This window comes from Sorghum bicolor, chromosome 2 (genome assembly GCF_000003195.3).
Source record: "Sorghum bicolor cultivar BTx623 chromosome 2, Sorghum_bicolor_NCBIv3, whole genome shotgun sequence".
Lineage (NCBI taxonomy): Eukaryota > Viridiplantae > Streptophyta > Magnoliopsida > Poales > Poaceae > Sorghum > Sorghum bicolor.
Window position 1 is genome coordinate 54,901,106 of NC_012871.2, and position 23,719 is coordinate 54,924,824.

Consider the following 23,719-nt stretch of genomic DNA (forward strand, 5'->3'; position numbering starts at 1 on the left):
GGAATCCTAATCCTAGTCCGTTTGTATGTGGGCTCTTACCAAAACTCTTAGGCTTTGGCAGGACTATATATATGTGGGAGCTTTATGTTGTAATCACCAATATTCAGAGAAATAAAGAATAGTCTCTCTATAATGTGTCTATTTGTTCTTCTACTTCATCTACTATGTTGATCATGAGAGACGGAGAGAGAAAGATCCCAACCACTGGCAACATGTTTTATAACATACTCAACTACTCATATACTACTACTAGAAGAAGGAATCAGCGAGAGATGAGTGAGTGAGAGACGAAGCTTAGTGGGGACCGACGGTAGGGGGAGGGGGGAGTGAGCGGCGAAGGAACTTTTTATCTTGAATATTATATAAGTATATATATATATATAACTAGATAGATTTATGTGAGAGATAGAAAAAATATTTTTTTGTTGTTTAATTTTAGATGTAGATATGTAGATAGATAGATTTAATTTATGATGAAATCACATTGTATAAAGCAATAGCTCTAAATATAGATATATAGATATAGGTAGATTTATTGTACAATCACATTGCCTGATTCCTTTCCTATCTAGCGCTTGGTGAATATATATCTCGATAACGTATCTATATCTATCTATCCCTATGTATCTCTTTCATTATTTTATTTACAATTACATTGTAATAATATATGTGTGGACTGGTTATTATGATAATTTAATCTATATTTATATTTGTATCGATCTATATCTAATACTAAAGAGTTAAATTTCTGCCACAACTAATTTTTTGTCCAACTTAATACTAAAATGACCCGATCTCGATCGTCAGGCCCCGGAAAACCATGTCCGTTTTTTCTTTGTGAACCGTTGTTACCATCCTTTTCCATTTTTTCCATTTCCTCCACCGCTCAATTCTATACGTGAGTTTTTGTTTCAATTTTTCCAGCAGGAAATCGGACGGAACACATGAAGAAAAAAAAATGATGTAAGGGTTCCAATCCAAACGTAGCTAGAGCAGAAGGAATAAATATCTAAAATCAATGGTAAACAAACATGGATTCAACACTCCAATAAAAAAACAACATATATAGATTACGTCTCGCAAACCTTTTTGAAATCGAGTCTAACGGACCTACCAGAGCGAGGTAAACAAGGATAAAACTAACAAATCCAGACGACTACAAATAAAATCGGATCACATAAACCTATGTCCTGGCACCGTGGTCGCTAGGGTTGGGGGTCCATCGCAACATCCGCCCGAGGCCGAGCTGTTGGCCTGCCGCTCCGCGCGCATGGCTAAGCCGCTACGACCAAGCTGTCATCAGCTTGTCACACCGCTCGTCCACCGCGTTATGGTCCGCGGACCTCATGGTGGCCAAGGTAGGTCGACACTTGAAATGCCCTGGCACATAGCAACAAGGCCGTCGCCGCCTCAAGCCTATCGCGCTATATATAGTGCTCATGTAGTGCTCCATGGTCCTTCGTAGTAAGCATGCTTGCCTCTCCTAAGCAGCAAGATTGGAGAAAATAGAGACACAAAAATTGGGGTTTTCCATACGTGTTAATGTACGTCCTCGAGTGCTTATAGACACGTGAAACGCTCTAGAAATTTACTTTGATTAACGATAAATGTGTCATGATATAGGATGTATTTTATTTTCTTCCATGCAAGTATAGAAAACACAATAAACTAAATCATAATAATTGCTGTCCATTATATTTTTAATAAGACTGGTTTTTCTCCCATTTACGTCTATAAATTCTGCTCCCTTTGTTGAGAGAAACCACGTACACTAGCCAGTAGGCCCACCACCACACAGCACACAGCACGGCGGCATGGCTGCCGAGCTCACGCAGCGCTGCATCGTCTTGGTGCCGTTCCCAGCGCAGGGCCATGTCACCCCGATGCTGCACCTGGCGCGCGCCGTCGTGGACCGCGGGCACGGCAACATCTCGGCCACCGTTGCCGTGCCCGACTTCATCCACCGCCGCATGGGCCAGTTCTCCGCCGCCGAGGTCGCCCTCGTGTCCATACCCAGCGGCGTAGCGGACGACGGCGGCGACGACGAGCCCCCCGGATCCGGCAGCTTCCTGCACGCCATGGAGCACTACATGCCAGCCCAACTGGAGGGCATGCTGCTGACGGCGCGGCGCGGCGCCGAAGGAGCCCGCCGCGTCTCGTGCCTGCTTGTTGTCGTCGATCTCCTCGCGTCGTGGGCGATACCCGTGGCGGCGCGGTGCAGCCTGCCGGTCGTCGGCTTCTGGGTTGGGATGTTGGCGACATACCGTACCGTGGCGGTAATCCCGGAGCTTATCGGCAAGGGCATCATCTCTGAATCCGGTATTATATTCCTTTTCAGTTCTCCTGTATTTTTACCCCTGCACCATATCATGCATGAATGCAGATGCAGATATTTATCAATTTATGTCGCCCGATTGTAACATTGCGTACGTTGAAAACACACATTAAATTTATATATGCCTATCGCAAGTTCGGGGGCACGTTTAGCAAGCAAAGAATCGCACCAATATGAAAAGCCAAAGCCGAGGCAAAATGCTGCTTTTTTGCTTGGGCACTAATATATAAAAAGTTTTTTTTTATGAAACTAGAGGAGCCGGCGTGGCCCCTACAGAAAAATTACTAAATAAAATAAAAAATGATAGGATTTAAGAATTACACAAACATTACAAAGGGTTGAAGATGAGGGGAGAGAAATTAGGAGACAAAAGGAAACAAAGAAAATTAAACAAAATCTTGGGCTTAGATCATTTCTAAAGATAAAAAGATCCTCATTTTTCTGTCGGTGTACCGATAGGAAAATTAATTTTCTCATTTTTCTGTCGGTATGCGCTGTTTTTCTGTCGGTTTATCACCAATAGGGATTTTTTAGTTTCCAGACCGCCAATAACTTAAACAAACAAAATTGGCAAAAATTATGTGGGGTAACTGGAGACTCCAACTCATCTTTTGCAAGGATTGTCCTTTCGCAAAGCGAGTATGGGAACTAATAAAACAGTGGTTTGGCTCAAGTAACCTGAACTCCATCAATGTGACGGGATCATTGCATTCATTCTGGCGCAAATGTTGTGTACCAAGATCGAAAGAAGGAATTTTGACGGGATCATCATTTATTTCTAGTGAAACTTCTAGAAAGAGAGGAATTGAAGAACCTTCGATCACTAAAATTTGCAGCCAAGAGAAATAGGGCTCTTATGCAAAGAAGATATTCACCAATTTCAGTTGGCGACAGGCACGAATGTTAGACCAATTTAGTGATTTTGTGGCCGGTGTTGTTTTGCTTTTTTTTTTGTCTTTCATCAGTCGTTTTTGTTTGCAGTTGTTTGCAGGTAGGTATAGTTGCGAGGTGCTGGAAGGGGCTTTGGGTGGGCGAGACTTGCAATTATCTTTGTCTCCTTTATCTTTTTATCGTCTAATATAATCGGCAGTAAAGCTTTTGCCACCCTTTCTAAAAAAAACTATAAATATGCCTCGCTGTATGGACAACCAAATGGTTTTGCTTTATTCAGTAGACTAAAATATCCTAATTTCAGCATTCTTCTCGTGACAGTAGTCATGCATGATACATGGCCTGTGCTAACAAACTGTCCTTGCCTAAATGAAGGTAACCTACTGCCAGCAGACGGAACCATGAAAGATCACAAGAACATTGGAGATCTCAACATATTGCCAGCAAAGTTAAAACTGAGATTCAAAGATCTTCCATGGCTCCTGGACAGCACGCTTCCTCAAAAGTCAAGAATCGACTTCTGGCTTCAGGCACTTGATCGTGCAAAGTGCCTGCCCTGCATCCTCGTCAACTCCATCCCCAACGAAGGTGGCAACTCCTCTGATGACCAGCATCAGTATGATCTGCCACAGGACCAGCAGATGCTCCAACAAGTTGGTCCCTTATTGTTCAACGACGACTCCTCAAAGAAGACGACCTCCATGTGGCTGGCTGACAACACCTGCATAGATTGGTTAGACAAGCAGAGCCCTGGTTCAGTGATTTATGTTTCGTTCGGGAGCTGGGCTGCACCGATCCAACCTGACAAGATCACTGGATTTGCGCGTGGTTTGGAGGCCTCTGGCCGGCCATTCCTGTGGGCTCTCAAGAACCACCCGTCGTGGCGAGCTGGCCTCCCGGATAATTACGAAGAGAAGGTTTCCGGCCGTGGCAAGATCGTCTCGTGGGCGCCGCAGGAAGACGTTCTCAAGCATAGGGCCCTGGGCTGCTATATTATGCACTGTGGCTGGAACTCGGTGCTGGAAGCTGCACGGCAAGGGGTTCGCATGATATGCTACCCTGTCACTGCAGACCATTTCATCAACTGTGCCTACATTGTTAACATGTGGGAGATTGGGATTGAGCTGGCCAGCAGTGACCAGAGTGATGTGAAAGACTGCATTGAGAGAGTCATGGAAGGCAACGAGGGAAAGCATTTGCAGCAAAAGGTAAATGAGTTGAGAGAAACAATCACGGTTGGTGAGGCCATGGGTGTTGCCAAGAGTAACCTCAACTTATTCATGGACAGAATCAATAACATTTAGGTTGATAAGGGCGTAAAAGAATAGGGCAAGTATTAGTAATACTGACAGAATGATCATGAGATGGTCCATCCCTATTTCCAATAGTATCTCTTTTTCTTGAAGTCAAATTTTAGTTTTAAGTTGATAGTAATGCATTTGCTTCCGATGTAATCCATTTGTGTCGTCCCCAAGAGACCCTTAACGTTGTGAAATGAATTGGAAAGACGGTGGGGTAACACAAATCAATGTTACCTTTTCTTCAGGTTGCGCTCATTCCCTGCAATAATAAAATGTTTCCTAATGTTTTTTGCTCTCATTCCCTGAAAACTGATCAGTTCTTTTGTTCCTACCAATGACCATCAAAATTCTATCTAGCTTTTCCTCATATATTTTTTCTTTCTAGAACCGTATGGCATTCACCTCTAGTATAGTTGGCATATGATACAAAAAAATAAATAATTGGCATACCACTTACCCCTCATATTTTCTTCGAGTACATTACTACATAAGTGGCAAAGCATAATATAATCATCCTCATCACATCTTCCCCTTCAGAATCTTCTCTGAGACTGTTTTCTCGTCGAGACTGTTTTGTCGTGGTTCATGTCTGAAATTGAGATAAAGATGGCATCTTGTATTTGAGCCCAAGGAAATCACAAGATTTCTTTCGATATGTTCGGCAATTACTGAATTCAAGACTATTAAAATTGGTTATCAAATTGCTTACAGAAAGTGTGGGTACTTCTATTAAATTCCTTGACGGCAAATATAATAACAATAGTTATTAGGCTTAAAAATAAGAACCAACAGACACATATATTGGCCTCCTCTCTCAGCAGAGTCTCATCACTTGCACGTCGAGACGAGGATCCTTCTAGGCGGCAACGACGGCCGGCGCGCGTGGAGCGTGGCGAGGTTGTCGAGGATGAGGATGTCGCCCTTCCGCCACTGGAACTGGATGCTCTCCTCCTCGATGATCTCCCCGATCCGCTGAACAAAGCTCGCCGGGATCTCGCTGCCGTCGGCCGCCGTGGCAGAGCTCACCTCCTTGCCGTGCATCCCCACCACCGTGTTGAACCACATCCTGCGGCCCCCGCGGCCCCGGGAAGACCCGCGTCAGCCTGCGCCGCCCCAGGATCGTCTTGGCGCTGCCGTCCGGGAGCCATTCTACGTCCATGCCCAGTGCTTTCGCTCTGCATTACGACGTACACATATCAGTCAATGTCATAGATTATGTTGTGATGTCCTGATTATTTATTGATTTCTTGTTCGTTTGGCTTAGACTTGCTAAAACAATGTTACACAATACGGGACCAATGCTTCTGGCTTCATCTCTTTGTTTCTTACGGAAGATCACCAACAAACATTTTTGCAAGGCGACTGCAATACGGTGGCAAGTTGATTATTACGTGTTTGGTTACCTGTTCTCTGCCTCGGCCTTGTCAGAGGTGCCAAACGCGTCCTCCCACCCTCGCCCCCGCATGGATCTGTTGTCGTTCCTGCTCAGCGCCGTGAGCGTGTAGCGGAGCCTCTTGGCGTCCAGCTCCTCCACCATCTCCGGGAACTCCTGCAGCGCCCGCCCGCTCAGTGACCCGGAAGCTCGGCACGAACGGCGTCTCCCCGCCCTCCGGGCTCCGGCGGCGGTACCTCGCAGAACAGTATCACCTTCTCTGGAAACTCCTTGATCTGCATGCATGCATGGATCAAATCAAATGTCACACGGAAGCTAATTAAGCTACTGCTTGCCACGCATCGCATACGCACCAGCACCATCTCGTGATGGAAGTAGACGAACTGCTGCTCGAGGGGTCCCTCGTTGGCGGTCCAGACGCGGCCGTGGACGTGGGTACGCGGCGCCGAGCCGATGTACCGGATGTCCGGCCACCCCAGGGCCTCCACGACGGCGTCGAACTCCACGGCGTCGCGGACGTCGAAGCCGCGCAGCAGGACGGCGCTGCTGGCGATAACCTTGCCCTCCAGCCACTCCCGGCTGGCCCTCAGCGCGGCCACGAGAGCCTCGTGGTCTTTGTGCTCCTCCGTCGCCGGCGTCAGGACCAGCGGCATTTTTCGCTCGCCGTCGATTAAGGTCTTCTGGCCCTCGCACTCGCCGACGCGGAAGAAATCGCCGTGCCGTGGTGGCGTTTGCGCGGTGGTGTGCAGTGGCCTCCGTGACGAGCGCGTTGTTGATGGAGACCTTGGCTTGCAGCCACTCCCTGTTGGCTTCCAGGGCCGCCATGAGAGCCTCGTAGTCGCCATTGTTATTGTTGCTTCCGCTTTGTTTTATTGGCGTGGCATCTGTCGTCTTTTCATCCTTGGAGTCGTCGGCGTTGAACAGATCATCATCTTTTGAATATAGGAAGCTTGATTTTCCTGAGGTTCAAACAGAATGAAAGAACATTGCCGGTATTTATAGGCAGGAGATTCGGGCAGTGCGGAACACTTATACTAGTACTACTCTCTGGTTTTTGGAGTTGAGAAAGCGACATAACAAAGTCATCTGTCCTTTGTCAAAGAAAGATTGCTAGGCGGGTGAGATAACAAGGGTTGTGCCATATTATATGGAAAACCTCGTCGCGATTAGTTATCACTACCGGATTGGGGGGCAAAGCCCAAATCGCTCACGGCGAAGGCTTTGCCGTGTGTTGCTCACGGCGAAGAACACACAGTAAATTCTCCCACGGTAAACTTTATCTTTGCTCACGGCCAAATTGTGGACACACGGCGAAGTTTTGCCATGAGTCAACACTGACACACGGCAAAAAAAAGGTAACGGACGGCGTGAAACGGTGGGGGACGGTTTGACAGCAGCGTTTGCCGTGTGTTGCACATGGTAAACCTTTGCCGTGAGCTAGAGTGGGCACACGGTAAAAATTATAAAGAATTTTTTATTTTTTCTGAAAAGAGGGTTTGCCGTGTGCCTGCATGGTAGCACACGGCAAACATTGAATATTTGCCGTGTGCTACTATCCAGGCACACGGCAAAGTGTCAATGTTTGCCGTGTGTCAGAATGGGCACACGGCAAACCCCCTTCCCAGGTATGGACTAGGCGGCCTGGTAAGCGGGTTTGCCGTGTGCTATGGTCATAGCACACGGCAAAGATTGGTTTTTGTCGTGTGTTATGGCTCTAGCACACGACAAACCCCCTTTCCAGGTTTTTTTGTTTTATGCTTTTGCAGCCACATGTATCATAGCACAGTTTACATTAATCACACATAGCACACAAATACCACAATATATCACACACTTGCCACAATAACCACGATATACCAAATCTCTCACATATATATAACGTACATGTCACATACATAAACACATGTTCATCACCAAGTCCATCACAAGTCTGAGGAAACCACAAGTTCAACAACACGTCCGAGAAAACGACAAATTCCATGAACAAACTACAAGTTCACCAACCGAATCCATCTCGTCTGCCCCATGAATCGCCTGGAGGTTGGTACGGATTGACATGGTCGCTCCACCCACCGTCTTGAGGACTTTGCTCATTGGGCGCTTGAGTAGAACCCTGGGAGTGAAGCTGCACAAAGGATGAGACAAACGTGTCATAAGTGAATTTTGAGATTAAATACTTGAAGTTGAAGATATACATAGGGGTTTCAAATGAAAATTTTGGCAGCACCTCCCCTACACGAGGAGGTTCCCAAGACCTGCAAGAAAAGCATCAGCACGAATGCCGACAAGCATAGCGGCACGATGGCCGGCCGACATGCACAGCGGCTCGATGGCACGCAACCACAATTACATCTACATCTACAAAGGTAGAGATTGCATGGTTAAGTGAAGTGAAACTCACTGGGCTAGGTCCACCTAGAGCAGGTGGAACGTACAAGTTTGGTGGCGGAGGTGCTACCATCTGAGCCCCAAGAGTTCGCATGTAGATGGCCATCTCCCTGTACTGTGTCTCTAACTCGGTGATCCTGACTTCCTTTTGCGAAAGCTGGGTCTACAAGGTTGAATACTTGTGTTACAAAGCTATGTTATGATTGAACGATTGAGCGCGAATGAAACAATGAGAACCTGGAGGTTGGTGATGATGCAGTCGGCTGCGGTCGGCCTCGAGCGTACCCCAGAGCTGCTTTGGCCCTGGCGCCTGTCCTTTGCTCTGATCTGGGAGAGAGTAGGAGTCCTCGAGGAGTCAATCAAGGGGTCGGCAACCCAGTACCGCCCATGTTGCTTGCCTCCCCCTGCCCTCATGGCTGCTTCTCCACTGATGGCCTCATTGTAGGGATCGAAGTCAGGGTCATGGATCGCATGTGCTGAATCACAGTATGAGCTGATCCGGCTATGGACGGTGGAGTTGGTGTACGCCTCAGCAGGGTCGTCCGGGCTGTAGGTGATGTCGGCCGTCGCCTTCCCCTTCTTGGACAGAGCATAGGCCCCCAACGGGCCTATATCCTGCCCAGGGTGTGCGGCTTCCTGCGAAAAAAACAAGAAGATGATTAGAGGGTATGCACATATGACCGTTAGAATAAATCAATAAATCCTCATACTTACATATCTTTCTTTGTATTCCTCGAGGGTAAGGCTCCCTTGATGGTGTGATGGACCTGACATCTTTCTGCATCGCACGCGGGCAGCGTCGTGCTAGTCCCGCCATTCCTGGTTGCACCACCAGTCCACCATCATTTCCCAGCACATCCCTTTGCCCTCCACCCAGTACAGTGGCACCTACACGTGATCAAGAACATGACATTTAACAAGACCAAATTAACGTTACTTAAATTACCAAGAAATTAATGTTACGTACAAGCATGAACTGTTCCTTGGACAGTGTAGTGTCCCTTGCGACATCTTTGTGTATCTTCACATGCTCGTACTGGGCCTTGTAATTTATGATTGCCTGGATGCGCGCCTCGTAGTGCATGTCCTTGATGCTCTTGACACATTTTTTTCCAAAAATGTGATTGGCCTGTTCCTCATATTCGGGCTCCACTCTAAAGAAATCCTGCATGTACACATGATGTAGACAGTCATTATGTATAGAAGGACTAAAGAATGTGAAGTGGTGAGCAAGTGCGAGGAATTCTTACCCACATCTCCTTGATCACCCTCAAGGCCTTGTTGCCGAAGTTCCTGCCAAGTACATCTGTGGTATCCGGCGCGCCTCCGTAGTGCTGAAATGTCCATGCCGGCTCCAGAGCCCCCGCAAGAGTGACCACGCCAGGGAAGTGCAACCTGCACAAGCCACCAAGGATGGTACTGGGGTGTCGTTGGTGACCAACTCCCGCTACTAGTACCTTAAAGGACCTGCACAAGTGGTTAACCAAAATTAGTAGTTCATATTGTGAATTTGAACATAAGGAATGTCGAAGTAGTGCTTTGAAACATACTTTTGCCCTCGTGGCCGAATCAATGGGCGATGGTCGATGAATATCGGTCGATTGGGAAGCTGATTGGGACCTCGTTGCCAGATATCTGGCGGGGCCCCGTCATCCTCGTCCTCCTCCTCCTCCTCCTCCTGCTCCTCATGTGCCTCGGTGGTCGTCTCCTCCTGCTCCTCCTGCTCCCAGGTGGGCGTCTCCTGCTGCTGCACCATGGGTGTCTCCCCCTGAAGACTGCTAACGCTCCTGGTCCTCCTGCTCGAGGTCCGCCTCGACCGGCTCCTCGACCTGCTCCCCGACCCCTCAGGCTGCTCCTGAGGCTCCTCCCTCGGTCGGGCGTACCGTGACCTCACATTCCTCATGCCGCCCACCATCTTTGTTCAGTGACCTACATGTAAGAAGAGTAAATCAGTAACCACAAATAAACAACATGTACTTAGATAGAGATGCAAATTAAGGATAACATAATATTACATGTATTAGAAATAATCATCATCTTCATAACCGGCATCCGGTGCATCCTCCATCTCATCATCTGTACCAGCCATGTCTAGGTACTCATCACTAACTGGAGGAGCATCGATATTGTTATTTTCATTGTCTAAGCATAACTGCTCAAGTAATTGTAAGTCCCTCACATCTTCAACCTCAACGTCATCGTCGTCTTCAACAACAATGGCCACATCCATGGCTTCAGTTAAGTCTATGACAAAAGTCCCTTCTAGAGCCTCTTCTTGATAGAAATCCCCTTCATATGTGTCCGTGTCAAGGTTGTAATCTTCCTTGTTTGGTACCGGTACTCCACCGTGCGATGATACCTTGTGCACAACATCCCAACCCTTAAGACGTGCATCGGTTTTGCACGGGTACGACGTATAATAAACTTGTGTGGCCTGTTGGGCCACAATGTATACATCATCTCCTGGTAAGGCGGAATCCTGTCGAATTTCGACTAGCCCAAGATTAGGCGTCCGTCTTGTTACTTTAGGGTCAAACCAATGATATTTGAATATGACGGATTTAATATCTTTGCAACCATGAAACATGAGTTCGTATATGTCTTCAATTCTTCCATAATAGTCCATCCCATTTTGGCCGGGCGTGAAAACTCCAGTATTTGTCGTTTTCCGGTTAGGACGACTTTGCTCGTGCCTTGTTGTGTGGAAGCGATATCCATTCACATCATAACTGGCATATGACATGACCCTATGTGCACAACCATGGGCAACCTGTCTTAACTCGGCGCTCATAAGCGCATCGGTTTGGCTCTGCAAGGTGAAGAAGGATAGTACATTATATTACCCGCTCGTATCATCTACTTGCAATGTGATACTAAGTACACGAGGGAAAGTACCTTTTCTTGGAACCAAGAAATGAAATCAGGACTTCCAGTGCGTGCACAGTGTTTAAGAAGTGTATCAAGCTCTTGTGGGGTTGGTTCCCTTGATCGACGCCAGAATTCATTTCGAAATTGCCTGCATCGTTGGGGACTCGACGAAAGCTAGTCGGCAGTCTACCTTGGGGTATACCCACGGTAGTAGTTTATCGGTAGACGGTGCGCAAGCTACGAACTCGATGGTGACGCAAGACACGGACAAGCTTTTTATTCAGGTTCAGCCGCCGTGTGGGCGTAATACCTACGTCCTGCGTCTGGTTGTATTGATTTGTGTTGAGAGAATAATGTGTATGATCTGTCCTCTAGGGGACCCCTGCCCCTCCTTATATATCCTGAAGGGACAGAGTTACAAGCAAAGTATTCTATTTGGTACAATATCTTGTAGCCTTGCGGTGCACACCGACCAGTCGTGCGCCGCACGTCTTCATCCTGTGGGCCGAGCCACCTCTGATGGTGCGGGCCATATAGGCCCATGAGGGTATAGAGGTTTATACCCCCACAGCTAGTCCCCGAGCACCATGTATTGTGATGTAACACGCCGTCTTGAGCTTCTTCGATCAGTGAGGCTTGACGTCTTCAATAAGCAGGAAAGTCGCCCAAACAGTTGCAACGATATTTTGACCAACTCAAAAGACAGTTGACCAACATTGACATCGAAGAAGCAGGTTGTTCGAAGAATGCATGGTGCTCTAAATTAAAAAAAAAGATTTCTTTCCTGGTGAAGTGTGCCCACTTTACTTTTCTAAAAAGTATAGACCTAAAAAAAAGCAAGCTTATTCACCGTAAGGTGAAGTGTGCCCACTTAGTCCGCGAGCCTGGTAGTAGGTGACGTAGGCACGTGGTGCCAGGGTCTAAAAAGAAAATCATCTTAAAATTTCTGATACTAACATGCATCGCTAGATGCATCGTACCGATGTAGTCCCCGAGCTTGCTGGAAGGCGAAGTATGAGCCTTGTAGCAAGGTCTAAAAAATTAAAATTATCTAGTCCAATTCATATGTAACTGAGAAAAGCAGTCCCAAGCTGCGGTCGGAGAGTGATCGAAGCAAGTCCTGAGCACAGCGCAGGGAGTGATTGATGAGTCTCCGAGCACGATCGGTAGTCAGCACAGTCTCCGAGCACGACATAGAGACTGATCGGCCAGTCTCCGAGCGTGGTTGCGAACGTAAACGTGCTCGGTGGTCGGCATAGTCCCCGAGCACGGCGTAGAGACTGTTAGACAAGTCCCCGAGCGTGGTTGGGAACGTAAACGTACTCGGTGGTCGGCACAGTCTTCAAGCACAGCGTAGAGAATAGTCGACAAGTCCCGGAGCGTGGTTGAGAACGTAAACGTGCTCGGTGGTCGGAGCAGTCCCCGGGCACAGCGTAGGGAATAGTCGACGAGTCCCCGAGCGTAGCTTGTTGACTGGACCAAACTCCTGAAAAATAAATATAGAGAATAGGTAGTACATGATGTATAAATAAACTGTAGATAAAAAATCAGTACTGAGATAAGTTTTAGATTTTTTGTTATAAAATTAGCACGAGTAGTTAATTCATCCTAGAGCTTGTACCAGCTCTGGTTTAGCCAACAATCAGCATGAGGTGCGGAACCTAGACATGCGTGGGATTGCCAGCCTCGCCAGAGAGCTACTGCCGACCACCCGGAACGTAGAGGGCGGATCTCATGCACGTGTAGGGAGGAGTCGGAGACAGTACCGGCTCTGGAAAACTCGTGTAGGAGAAAAAACTAGTCGGCTAATCAAAAAATTGTTTTGAAGAATAATAAAAAATATTATGACAAAAATAAATAAAATATTAGAATTGTACTTATCTTTGAAAGTCTGGTCGGTGACGACAAAATTGTCTGGCTCTCGAGCTTTTTGACATGTTGTCATGACGGTGGTCGCGGTTGTCGTAGCGCCGTTCTTCGCGGCGATTATTATTGCGACTGGTGGTCAAAGCAAGTAAGCCAAACAACTTGGTCGATAGCCCGAGCAGGTTGGTGTCGTCGATCTGCCTCCCTTTGTAGTAGAGAAGCGGGTGACGCGTTGTCGGCGTGGTCGGAGACGTTGCTGGTGTGGTCGAAACCGTGGCCAGCGTGGTTGGTGCCGCAGCCGACGTCGGTGAAGAAATGATCGGCATAGATCAGATCTAAGCCTCCTCTGCGGTCATGGCGATGAAGCTGTTGAAGCCGACGATGAACCTGAAGCCGTCCACCATGGCCGCGAAGTGGGGGATGATGGCCATCTTGTTCGTCTAGGAGAGCTATACGCACACCCCCTACCTGGCGCGCCACTGTCGACGAAAGCTAGTCGGCAGTCTACCTTGGGGTATACCCACGGTAGTAGTTTATCGGTAGACGGTGCGCAAGCTACGAACTCGATGGTGACGCAAGACACGGACAAGCTTTTTATCTAGGTTCGGCCGCCGTGTGGGCGTAATACCTACGTCCTGCGTCTGGTTGTATTGATTTGTGTTGAGAGAATAATCTGTATTGTCTATGACCTGTCCTCTAGGGGACCCCTGTCCCTCCTTATATATCCTGAAGGGACAGAGTTACAAGCAAAGTATCCTATTTGGTACAATATCTTGTAGCCTTGCGGTGCACGCCGACCAGTCGTGCGCCGCACGTCTTCATCCTGTGGGCCGAGCCACCTCTGATGGTGCGGCCCATATAGGTCCATGAGGGTATAGGGGTTTATACCCCCATAGGGGTTGGATGCAAATAGTGCATATACGACACCAATGAGAAACAAAGTGGTATAGAACTTACTGCATGTATGGATGCACCTCATCAAGATTGGTCAACACATAGCATTATAGTGTGCCACTCTTGACTCGTCAACCTCTTGGAGGTGCCTTCACTTAGACTTCCGAGTTGGCCTCGGAACAAGCTAAGGTTGCATTCATTTTCATTGGCATTGTAACGAGGGAGTGGATTATGCATGCTAGGAAGGTTCTCATTATAGTATGATGTTGTGAAGTTCGACGCCTCCTCAGTGATGTAAGCCTCTGACATCGAAACCTCAATCTTGGCTTTATTCCTGCATTTTCTCCGAAGGAACTTGAAGCATCTCTCAATTGGGTAGCACCAACGGCCCTGGACAGGGCCCCCCATCCTTGCCTCATACGGGAGATGAATAATCAAATGCTGCATTGGAAGAAGTCAGGTGGAAAGATCTTCTCCAACTTACATACCAACACAGGTGCCGCTGCTTCCAAGGCTAGCAACACGGACCGAGATACCTCCTTGGCACAAAGCTGGCGGAAGAAGTAGCTTAACTCTGCCAGCACGACCCAAATGTGGTCAGGGACATAGCCTCGAACCATCACCGGAAGAAGCCGCTCAATCCATATGTGCATGACTCTTCATCCCTAAGACTCGTAGAGTATTTAAGTTCACTCCCCTCCTCAGATTTGCTGCATATCCATCAGGGAAGATTAATGTCTTTATCCATTGAAGTACTTCCCTCCTATGCTTCCTGGCCAAGACAAAATCGGCCTTAGGCCTACTCCAATTCTTGCGGCCAGCAGGAGGCCGCATCTCCTGACTTGGCCTATCACACAACATTGCCAGATCCACTCTAGCCTTAATATTGTCCTTTGACTTATCAGAAATGTCCATCATTGTTGCCCAAAGTGCCTCGGTGACATTCTTTTCAGTGTGCATTACATCAATGTGATGTGGCACAAGGTCATCATAATACGGGAGCCTCGTAAAACCCGACCTATGAGTCCACATATGTTGCTCACCATATCCCTCAAATTTGCCATCCTTTTTATTGAAAACAAGAGCATCTATCTGAGCATGAACCTCGGCGCAAGTTGACATGCGCGGTGGAGGGTCCATGACTTCGACACCTTTCGTAAAGTTCTTGATGTCTTTTCTGAACGAATGCTCAAGAGGGAGGAATTGACGATGTTTGTCGAACGACGAAAACTTGCCACCATTCTTCAACCAGAAGAACCTCACACGGTCCTTGCATACTGGACATCCCAACTTCCCATGAACACACCAACCACAGAATATCCCATATGCTAGGAAGTCATGCATGGAGTACTGGTACCAAACATGCATTGTGAAGTTTGTCTTCGTAGCTCGGTCGTACGTCAGTACCCCTTCATCCCAAGCTTTGATCAAATCATCAATCAACGGCTCCATCCACACACCCATACGTTTCCCCGGGTGTTCAGGAATTACCAACGACAAGAAGATCATGCGTCGTTGCAAGATGACGCCGGGGGGGGGGGAGATTGAGTGGGACAACAAACACGGGCCAACAAGTGTACGGGGCAGCCAATAGTCCGTAGGGATTGAAGCCATCTGTTGCAAGTGCAACACGTACATTACGAGCCTCTGCAGCTTTCTCCCGATGAATACCATCAAAATGGGTCCATGCTTCACCATTGGATGGATGTACCATCTTGTCAGGATTATATCGACAGGCATTTTTGTGCCACATCATCTGCTTTGCGGTCTCCTCGGTCATGTATAGTCGTTGAAGCCTCAGTAAGAAGGGAAGGTACCATAGGATCTTAGCGGGGATGTCCAGCTGCCGAGTGCTACCATCATCGGACTCTACCTCCAGGAACCTAGAGGAGCCACACTCTGGACAATACTTTGCATTCTCATATTGTTTCCTGAATAGGATGCAGCCTTTCGGACAAGCATGTATCTTCTCATATGGCATCTTTAGTGCACGAAGAAGTTTCTGTGAGTCGTACATGCTCTTCGGCAGAACGTGACCTACCGGAAGCAATGTGCCAATAATTGTCAGCAAGTCGTCGAAGTGTTGTCGACTCATGCTACACCTGGACTTGAAGTCCATCACACGACCAATGGCATCGAGCTGTGAGACTGATGTATGGCCGTGGAGGGGTTTCTGAGCCGAGTCCAGCATGTCATAATATGCCTTGGCGGTAGGCTCGGGATCCTCCTCCGTAACTCCTCCAACAAAGTTTCCGTGACCAAAGTCATCTAACATGTCTGCTACCCCACCATCATCATCAAAACCATCGACACGTGGTCTCACAACCTCCTCCCTCGTGCGATCACCTTAACCGTGGTAGGTCCATCGGGTATAGCCCTGCATAAACCCAAACTTGCAAAGATGCTGCCCCATGACCTCCTTCGTACGCTTCCGCGTGTTTGCACACTTCACGCATGGACACCAGGTCATACGGGCGCCTTTAGTCCTAGCGAATGCTTGCTCTAAGAAAGCCTCGGTCTTCTCAATCCATTCCAAGGAGATGTCTCTCTGACTTGGGCGGCCAGTGTACATCCACTGACGGTCATCCATCCTCTAACATATCATGCAGTAATGTAAGAACAGAATGCATCTACACGATAGCCCTATTAACTAATAGGTGAGGATAGGTCCTAATCCCACCCGAGGATGCGTAGATGGAGTTAGTTTCCATGTCAACTCCGATCTGAGACAAAATTTCGGCAGCACCTCCCCGCTGTTCTCCAAATACACGTCCCGACGGGGAGGTTGTGTACCCGGAGAACAACAGGGAGGTGATGCTGAAACTCTGTCTCAGATCGGAGTGGACCTGGAAACTAACCCCATCTACGCATCCTCGGGCTGTCCAAATAACGTGGACAATTCGAAATAGATACGGTCGTTTCCAACCGTATCTCTTGCGAACGGGAGACGCCTAACTCAGTTACGTAAACTACGACACAAATAGAATGTGCGGTTATACCTTGGGTGGCGGTGAAGTCAGGCTAGCGATGCAGGCAGACCCACGGCCTCGAGGAACGCCTGTGCTCCCACGACCTAACGTCCTCCTGCAAAAATAATAGTGTCAAATATAAGAACTATTGCACTATTGCCCAAACCAGCAAAGATTTTGGGCGTCAAAGGAACGAACAGTAGTGCTACTGATTTGAACCCGAATTACAGAAACTATAAGAAGTATTGCACTATTGCCCAAATTCAGGTAGTGGAACTGAAACTAAACATTACAGAAATTTGAACTGAAATGAGCACCGAGCTAGTGCTTCAGTTCACATTCACATGTATTCAGTTCACATTCACACGCACTAGCAAGTGCTGCAGTTCACACTCACTAATGCTGATGCAGAAGGGGAGACATGTAGTTTTCATTATACAAAAATGCCATGACTAGTATTCAGATAACTCTCACAAGCATTCAGGTAACTAGTAGCATAAGTAACTAAGAAAAAAAATCCTGAACAACATCCTGAGAAAAAATTCACAAGAAAGCTATTATTCTGTTAGAGGTTATCATAGCTTTCTAAAAAATAAGCTAGTTCAGCCATAGCAAATTCATGCAAATCTCAGGACACCACACGTGCTCCATTCACCGAGCACCTTATCTGAGAACAAGCAGATTTGATTCGGCATCACCTTGGGTTGCAGTCTGTTGGAGACGAATGGATCAGTAGGCACAGAGACGACCCTCCAACGACTCCGACGGTCGCGGCTCCGGCGAGCGCGGCTCCGGCGGTCGCGGCTCCGGCGAGCTCGTCTCCGGCGGTCGCGGCTCCGGCGGTAGCGGATCCGCGAGCGTGGCTCCGACGGTCGGGGGTGGGTGCGGCTCTGGCAGTCCGATGCGGGCGCGGCTCTAGAGATCCGAGGCGAGCGCGACTCCGGCAGGGGCGGGCGCGGCTTCAGCAGGGGAAGGCGACGCGGCGTTGCGAGCAGGGCAGGGGCGGGCGCGGCTTCGGCAGCGGCGAGGCGGCGTTGCGAGCAGGCGGCCAAGGCATGGCCTTGCGAGCAGGGCAGGGGCGTGAGCGATGGGGATGGCCTTATCTGTTTCCTTTTTTTTAGAGGAGATGGGCGCATGGCCTTATCTCTTATCTATTTCCTTTTTTTTTTTGAGAATGACATCTTTGCCGTGTGCCATGATCTAGCTTACGGCAAATATTTTTTACTTACTTTTTCCATTTACTTTTTTTAAAAAATTGGCTTACGGCAAATATTTTTTACTTATTTTTTTAATTTATTTTTTTAAATTCTTTGTCGTGTGTCCCACAATTGACACACGGCAAACCATGTGTTTGCCGTGTGCTGCTGTAATTGGCACACGGCAAACAGTTAACAATATTTTATGTATCAATCTTGTACTTTTTTTCTTTACAAGTATAGTTACTTAATAAATCAATTTTTTTGTAATTTCTTTGTCAAATGAACTTCACAATGTATATTTCATGTTTATAAACATATTACACTATTATTTCATGTGTTTATTTCTTTAATTCGAATTTTCTCATTTCAAAATCAATAAATGCTGAAAATAATTAAGAAATAGCAAACGATTCCGAAAAATTATCAAATTTAGACACGACACAACCTATGTGTTGTAGTGCTTATAGAAAAAGTTTCGAAATCAAACTCAAATATGAAAGTCGAATCTACTCCAACTCATACTCCTTCACTCATAACTAACTCTATGAAACTTCTTCGAAGATTATTTGGTTTCTACACATCATATAAGGCAACTTATTTAAAATCTTTCCAAACTTTTTTTGTGACCTCTATGTATGATAACATGACATATGTACGCAATAAAATAGCATTTATTAGAATTTTTAAAATGTACCGACGCATGTTCTGCGTCTCTCCTAACCACGGCATTCGAAAGTCATTTCCGTTTCGAACGTGTGCTCTCAGACAGGGTTAGGTAACATGAATATCATTTTTCCGATATTTTTTTCAACAATTTCACTGAGTCGTAGTTCAAATTTGACTGCATCGGGAAAAATAAAATTAAATGCTGTTAATTGCAAAAATATAGCAAATATGTTTCAAATTTTATGAAATTTGAGTATGGAGTTACAAATGGTGAGTGTGTAGACAAGAAAAAATTTGGAGATCAAAATCTAAAAAAAAGACAAATTGTTCGTCGTGTGCTGCACACTTGGCACACAGCAAAGTTTCTGTTTGCCGTGTGCCTGCCACAAGCCCACGGCAAACAAGGCTTTGCCGTGTGCCTAACGGCCGCACACGGCAAACGTTGACGGCAAGGTGTGGGCATTCGTGTGGAGTTAGTTTTTGTCGTGTGCCTTGTTTTTACCGTGAATTGCTCACGTTAAAGTTTTAAGTTTGCCGTGTGCCTGGTGTTTGCCGTGAGCAACACACGGCAAAGGCTAGGTATACCGTGTGTCTAGCGTTTGCCGTGTGCTTGTGCAGGGCACACGGCAAACCCGACCTTTGCCATGTGTTGCTCACGGCAAACTTTCGGGCACACGGCAAAGGCCGGCTCTTCGGTAGTGTATAGGGCACGGCTACGCTGGTATTTGCCAATTGTCGTATACTCGTATGGACAGTCAATTATGCACACAGAATAGCAGTATTGCTAGGATGACATGCCTTAGAGGCGACCAAAACTACATTAGTGGATTATACTTACCACTAGTATAGAGACATACTATACAGAACGGCTGGTAACTTATTTCTACTAGTGTTTTTCAACACCGTCTACACTGGAGGCCAATAGAAATAAGCCAATTCCACAGGCGGTTCCTTATGAGCCGCCTTTAGAAAAGATTTCCACAGGCGGCTCTCTTAGGGAACCGCCTGTGGAATTTTTTTATAGAAAATATGAAATTGCGTTTTAAAAATAGGGGAAAAATTAATTCTAGCGAAGGCCCAATGGTTAATCACCCACCCATCTCCATCGAAGTCGCAAGTCGAGCATTTTTTCGCATAAAATCGCGTGCTATGCGGCTAGTGGAATTCGAACCTCGCCCTTACACGTAACCTCCTCTACCACTCCACCTGTCACTCAGATGTGTCTATATTAGAGTTTAGTTCCCCACATATTATCCTATACTGAGCATACATTGATTATTTGAAGCCCTAAACAGATTCAAATGGAAAAGTTGTCAACAACAAAGTTTCATAACTTTTCAAGATCTACAACTTTTATATTGGTAGTTTCTCCATCTGAGGTAATTTACAAATTTTGAATTTCAAATTTGAGAAATTCAAACGTTGTTTTCGACGACAAGATGATCTCAAATGAAAAAAATATCAACTATAAAATTTCATAACTTTTCGGGATCTACAACTTTCATTTTGATAGTTTTTTCAAACGAGGTCATTTGAAAACCTTAAAAAAATTCAATTTCAAATTATTTTTATAGGCGGTTTTCTTAAGCAACCGCCTGTAGAAATATGATTTTTAGCTTAAGCAACCGCCTGTAGAAATATGATTTTTAGTGGCGGTTCCTTAGGAAAACCGCGTGTAGAAATACATGATTTCTACATACGGTTTTCTTAAGCAACCGCCTGTAAAAATATGATTTTTAGTGGTGGTTCCTTAGAAAAATCGCCTGTAGAAATGCATGATTTCTACAGGCGGTTTTGTTAGAAAAAACGTATGTGAAAATGTATCTTCACAACAGTCGGTAATTCTAACACCGCCCTTTTTATACAACAGGCGCGTGGTAACTAAAACCGCCTGTGGTATAAAAGGGACATCAGCGTTGTACTCTTTTCTACTAGTGTACGCAGCCATCCAAAAAATTACCAGTCACACATATAGTAGTACCTCTTTGTCTCGAAAAAATGACTCGCCCACGCAAATATACGAGTAGCTATATGTTTTTGATTTGTTGTAAACTTTATGAAATTTTACATGAAAATATTTTCTTAGTTTTATGTATTTGTTTGATAGTGATTGTTTTCTTTAGGGATGGAAATTGATCATATTCGTATTGAATCAAATCCGGATGTCACCGTTTATCATATTTTAATTCGGATTCGAATACAAATAGATCTTGTCGAATACGAATACAAAACGAATGTCTCGGATACAGATTTCTATTCGGTTATTTACACAATTCAACTCAAAATGCTATATTGTTAAATTCAACATGGATGAATAGAATTTTACTACTCAGTTCACTGGTAACCGAAGTGAAATAAAATCAAAGTACACTTCTAATAAAGTGCCATTTTGCTTTATCAATTTTTTGCAGTTACAAAATAATTACACAAGTAGAGAATAAAGTATATTGGTATATAACATAGGCAAGAATAGCTCATAGAAAATAAATATAGTTACCAATAAATATTTAATAATTAAGAAAATCAATTATAAATCATTATTTAATATTTATCATGAAATTGTAAATTTTATAAAATAAAACATAAAATAAAGTATGAAAATAATATGCAACAAAAAGTATATTAGGTTTAAACTTAATTAGAAAATTACTAAAAAAAGTTTAATTATGTACAATTAACAGTATTTTATTAATATTGAAGGTTAGTTCCAATGCTCCGCTAATAATACTGAAATTCAATAATTAGTCACTGGTCATGAAAATAAAACTTTTGAATAGTTTCAATACCTCATTCTTCGTGGATACAGATAAAAGTCGGATATTTCATATTTTTTGTTGAATACGGATATGGAACGGAATAGAGAAAAATACTGAAAAACGATTTCAGATAAATCCATTTCGTATCCACATTAGAAATGGATATGAATACACATTCAGATAAATCCATTTCATATAAATCCCTTCTTAGAAAAAATAATAATTTTTGGGAAGTTAGAATTTAATATAAGGTTAGTAACATATTTTGATGCATACATGCAAGAGCATTTTATTTTTGTTATGTGTGAACTTAAGCAAAAGAGAGATTTAAATTCAAATCCAATTTTAAAAGGGTTTTGAAAATTTGTTTGAAAAATAAAAAGAAAATTTTCTTCTCCCTCTCTTTCTCTCGGCCTGGCCCAGCCCACCCTGTGGCCCAGCCAGCTCCTCCCTCTCTCCCTTCTCTCTCTCACTGGCTGACACTGGGGCCCGTCTGTCATCCCCCACCTCCAGCAAGTGCCTCCTCCTCTCTCACTGAGAAGCCACAACTGCGCCCGCTCCCACGCCTTACCCCACAATCTCCCAGCGCCTCGACCCTCTTTGGACGTGCCCGAGCCGTGCCGCCCCTCCCACGCTCTCATTTTGGCCCTCTCGAACCCCCTCTCCCTCGCACGAGCGCCGCAGCACGCAAAAAAAATTGCCCATCAGATTTGCCGAGCACCACGCCATCGAACCAAGCCATCTTTGCCTCTGTTCTTTGTCTTGGTGAGTTCGCGAACTTACCCTCGTTCTCCCCGACCTTCTCTCGTGCGTTTTGATGCCCTCTAGAGCCCTGGACACACGCGCCGAGGAGCACCTAGCCACCGACCATGGCGCGGGCCACGCGAGCCCCTCTCTGGCCGTGCAAAGGGGCCGGGCAAACTCACCTTGACCTTATCTTTCTCTCGGTGTGCTGGGAGTGGAAAACCAACCCCTGTAGCGGCTAGATGAGCAACTCCGACGAGCTCCATCGCACCGGCCATGGAGCGCCGCCGCTATCCCTCCCAACTCCGGCCGGCTGACCTCCTCTCCCCCCCTGATCAAATCCTAGTCGCCGATTTCAAATCCAACGGCTAGAAACACCCGATACCCCTTCGCGGGTCTTTTTGCTAAAGAGACCTTCAACTTTTGGTTAGTCGTGCCCGCAATCCTCGGCCAGATGGAAATTCTTGAATTTCTGAATTTATTTTAAAACGATTAATCCTTGCATAAATTACAAGATTGCCACTGCACTGTTTTACTTATAAAACCATCGTTTTAGTTCTGATTCGATCCATTCAACTTGCGTTAGTTTTGTATTTTTGTAAGTATAGGTTTTACACTGTTAGATACACTAGAAAATTACAAGTCCGTAGATCGCTTTTGAAGTCTAGTTAATGCGTAACTTTCGCGTCGTAACTCCATTTTCGTGAATTTTGCGTTGATATGATCGTTGCAGCGCGTAGATAATTTTGGTAAACCTTTTATTTACATTTATTTACTGCTGGTGTACTGTTCTAACTTTAGAAATGTTTTCTTGCATGTCTGTCATTAGAATACGTGTTGTTGTGATGTGTTGATCGAGTCCAGAGAGTGAGGAGTTCTACGGGAATCCGGAGTTGTTTGAAGACCAGCAGGACCAGCAAGACTTGGTGAACCAAGGCAAGTATAGCATGGGCTTACCTTGAAGTCCTACTTACTTTAAACATTTCATACTGTATGTGTCTAATTTTGTCAACTATGAGGGAATCCTAGTTGATGACATAATACCATGATACCTGAGGGTTTTATTGCATATGGGTAGAAATGCTAGCGCTTAAACTCTCTCTATATATATTATCTATACTCAGTTATGAAACCATAGATTAATTGATAAAACATGATTACGATAAATAGAACCTAGGGCTATGGTACAAATGACTGTTGGTCATGTTGTCCTAGATCCTCCATAAGGACTTATCTGTCGGCAAAAGATGGGATTGCAGTGCAACCGGGAGAGTCACATGGCTCTGACTTTGGCTCAATAATAAGATCTTTTCTAACTCGTTGGAGGTTACCCGAAAGGGCGCAAGAGGGGCTTGCCCCTGTTTTTATGAGTACAGCTGCGATGGATTTGTGCCATAGAAAAGAGGAGTTTTCTACATCTGCCTGCCAAGGAAACCTCGTGGCTCTAAC

General features: G+C 45.7%; 2 protein-coding genes and 1 pseudogene across 4 annotated transcripts; 1 reads left to right on the top strand and 2 right to left on the bottom strand.

The window, feature by feature from the left end:
- LOC8054575 (UDP-glycosyltransferase 82A1) lies at positions 1,815-4,780 on the top strand. Its single transcript, XM_002460021.2, has 2 exons — positions 1,815-2,319; positions 3,602-4,780. The coding sequence occupies exons 1-2, from the start codon at positions 1,815-1,817 to the stop codon at positions 4,528-4,530; spliced, it is 1,434 nt and encodes a 477-aa protein (XP_002460066.1). The 3' UTR covers positions 4,531-4,780.
- LOC8055529 lies at positions 5,162-7,463 on the bottom strand (annotated as a pseudogene).
- Positions 7,773-18,018, bottom strand: LOC110432377. 3 transcript variants are annotated; one of them, XM_021452648.1, is made up of 10 exons: positions 17,604-18,018; positions 16,936-17,020; positions 9,859-10,237; positions 9,559-9,775; positions 9,276-9,473; positions 9,023-9,196; positions 8,546-8,944; positions 8,322-8,471; positions 7,969-8,045; positions 7,773-7,933 (listed from the first exon to the last, which is right to left on the bottom strand). In XM_021452648.1, the coding sequence occupies exons 3-6, from the start codon at positions 10,221-10,223 to the stop codon at positions 9,113-9,115; spliced, it is 864 nt and encodes a 287-aa protein (XP_021308323.1). In that variant the 5' UTR covers positions 10,224-10,237; positions 16,936-17,020; positions 17,604-18,018; the 3' UTR covers positions 7,773-7,933; positions 7,969-8,045; positions 8,322-8,471; positions 8,546-8,944; positions 9,023-9,112. The 3 variants fall into 3 exon arrangements, with proteins under 3 accessions (XP_021308323.1, XP_021308321.1, XP_021308322.1); XM_021452646.1 differs by having other exon boundaries at positions 7,773-8,045; XM_021452647.1 differs by lacking the exons at positions 16,936-17,020; positions 17,604-18,018 and adding an exon at positions 10,324-10,435 and having other exon boundaries at positions 7,773-8,045.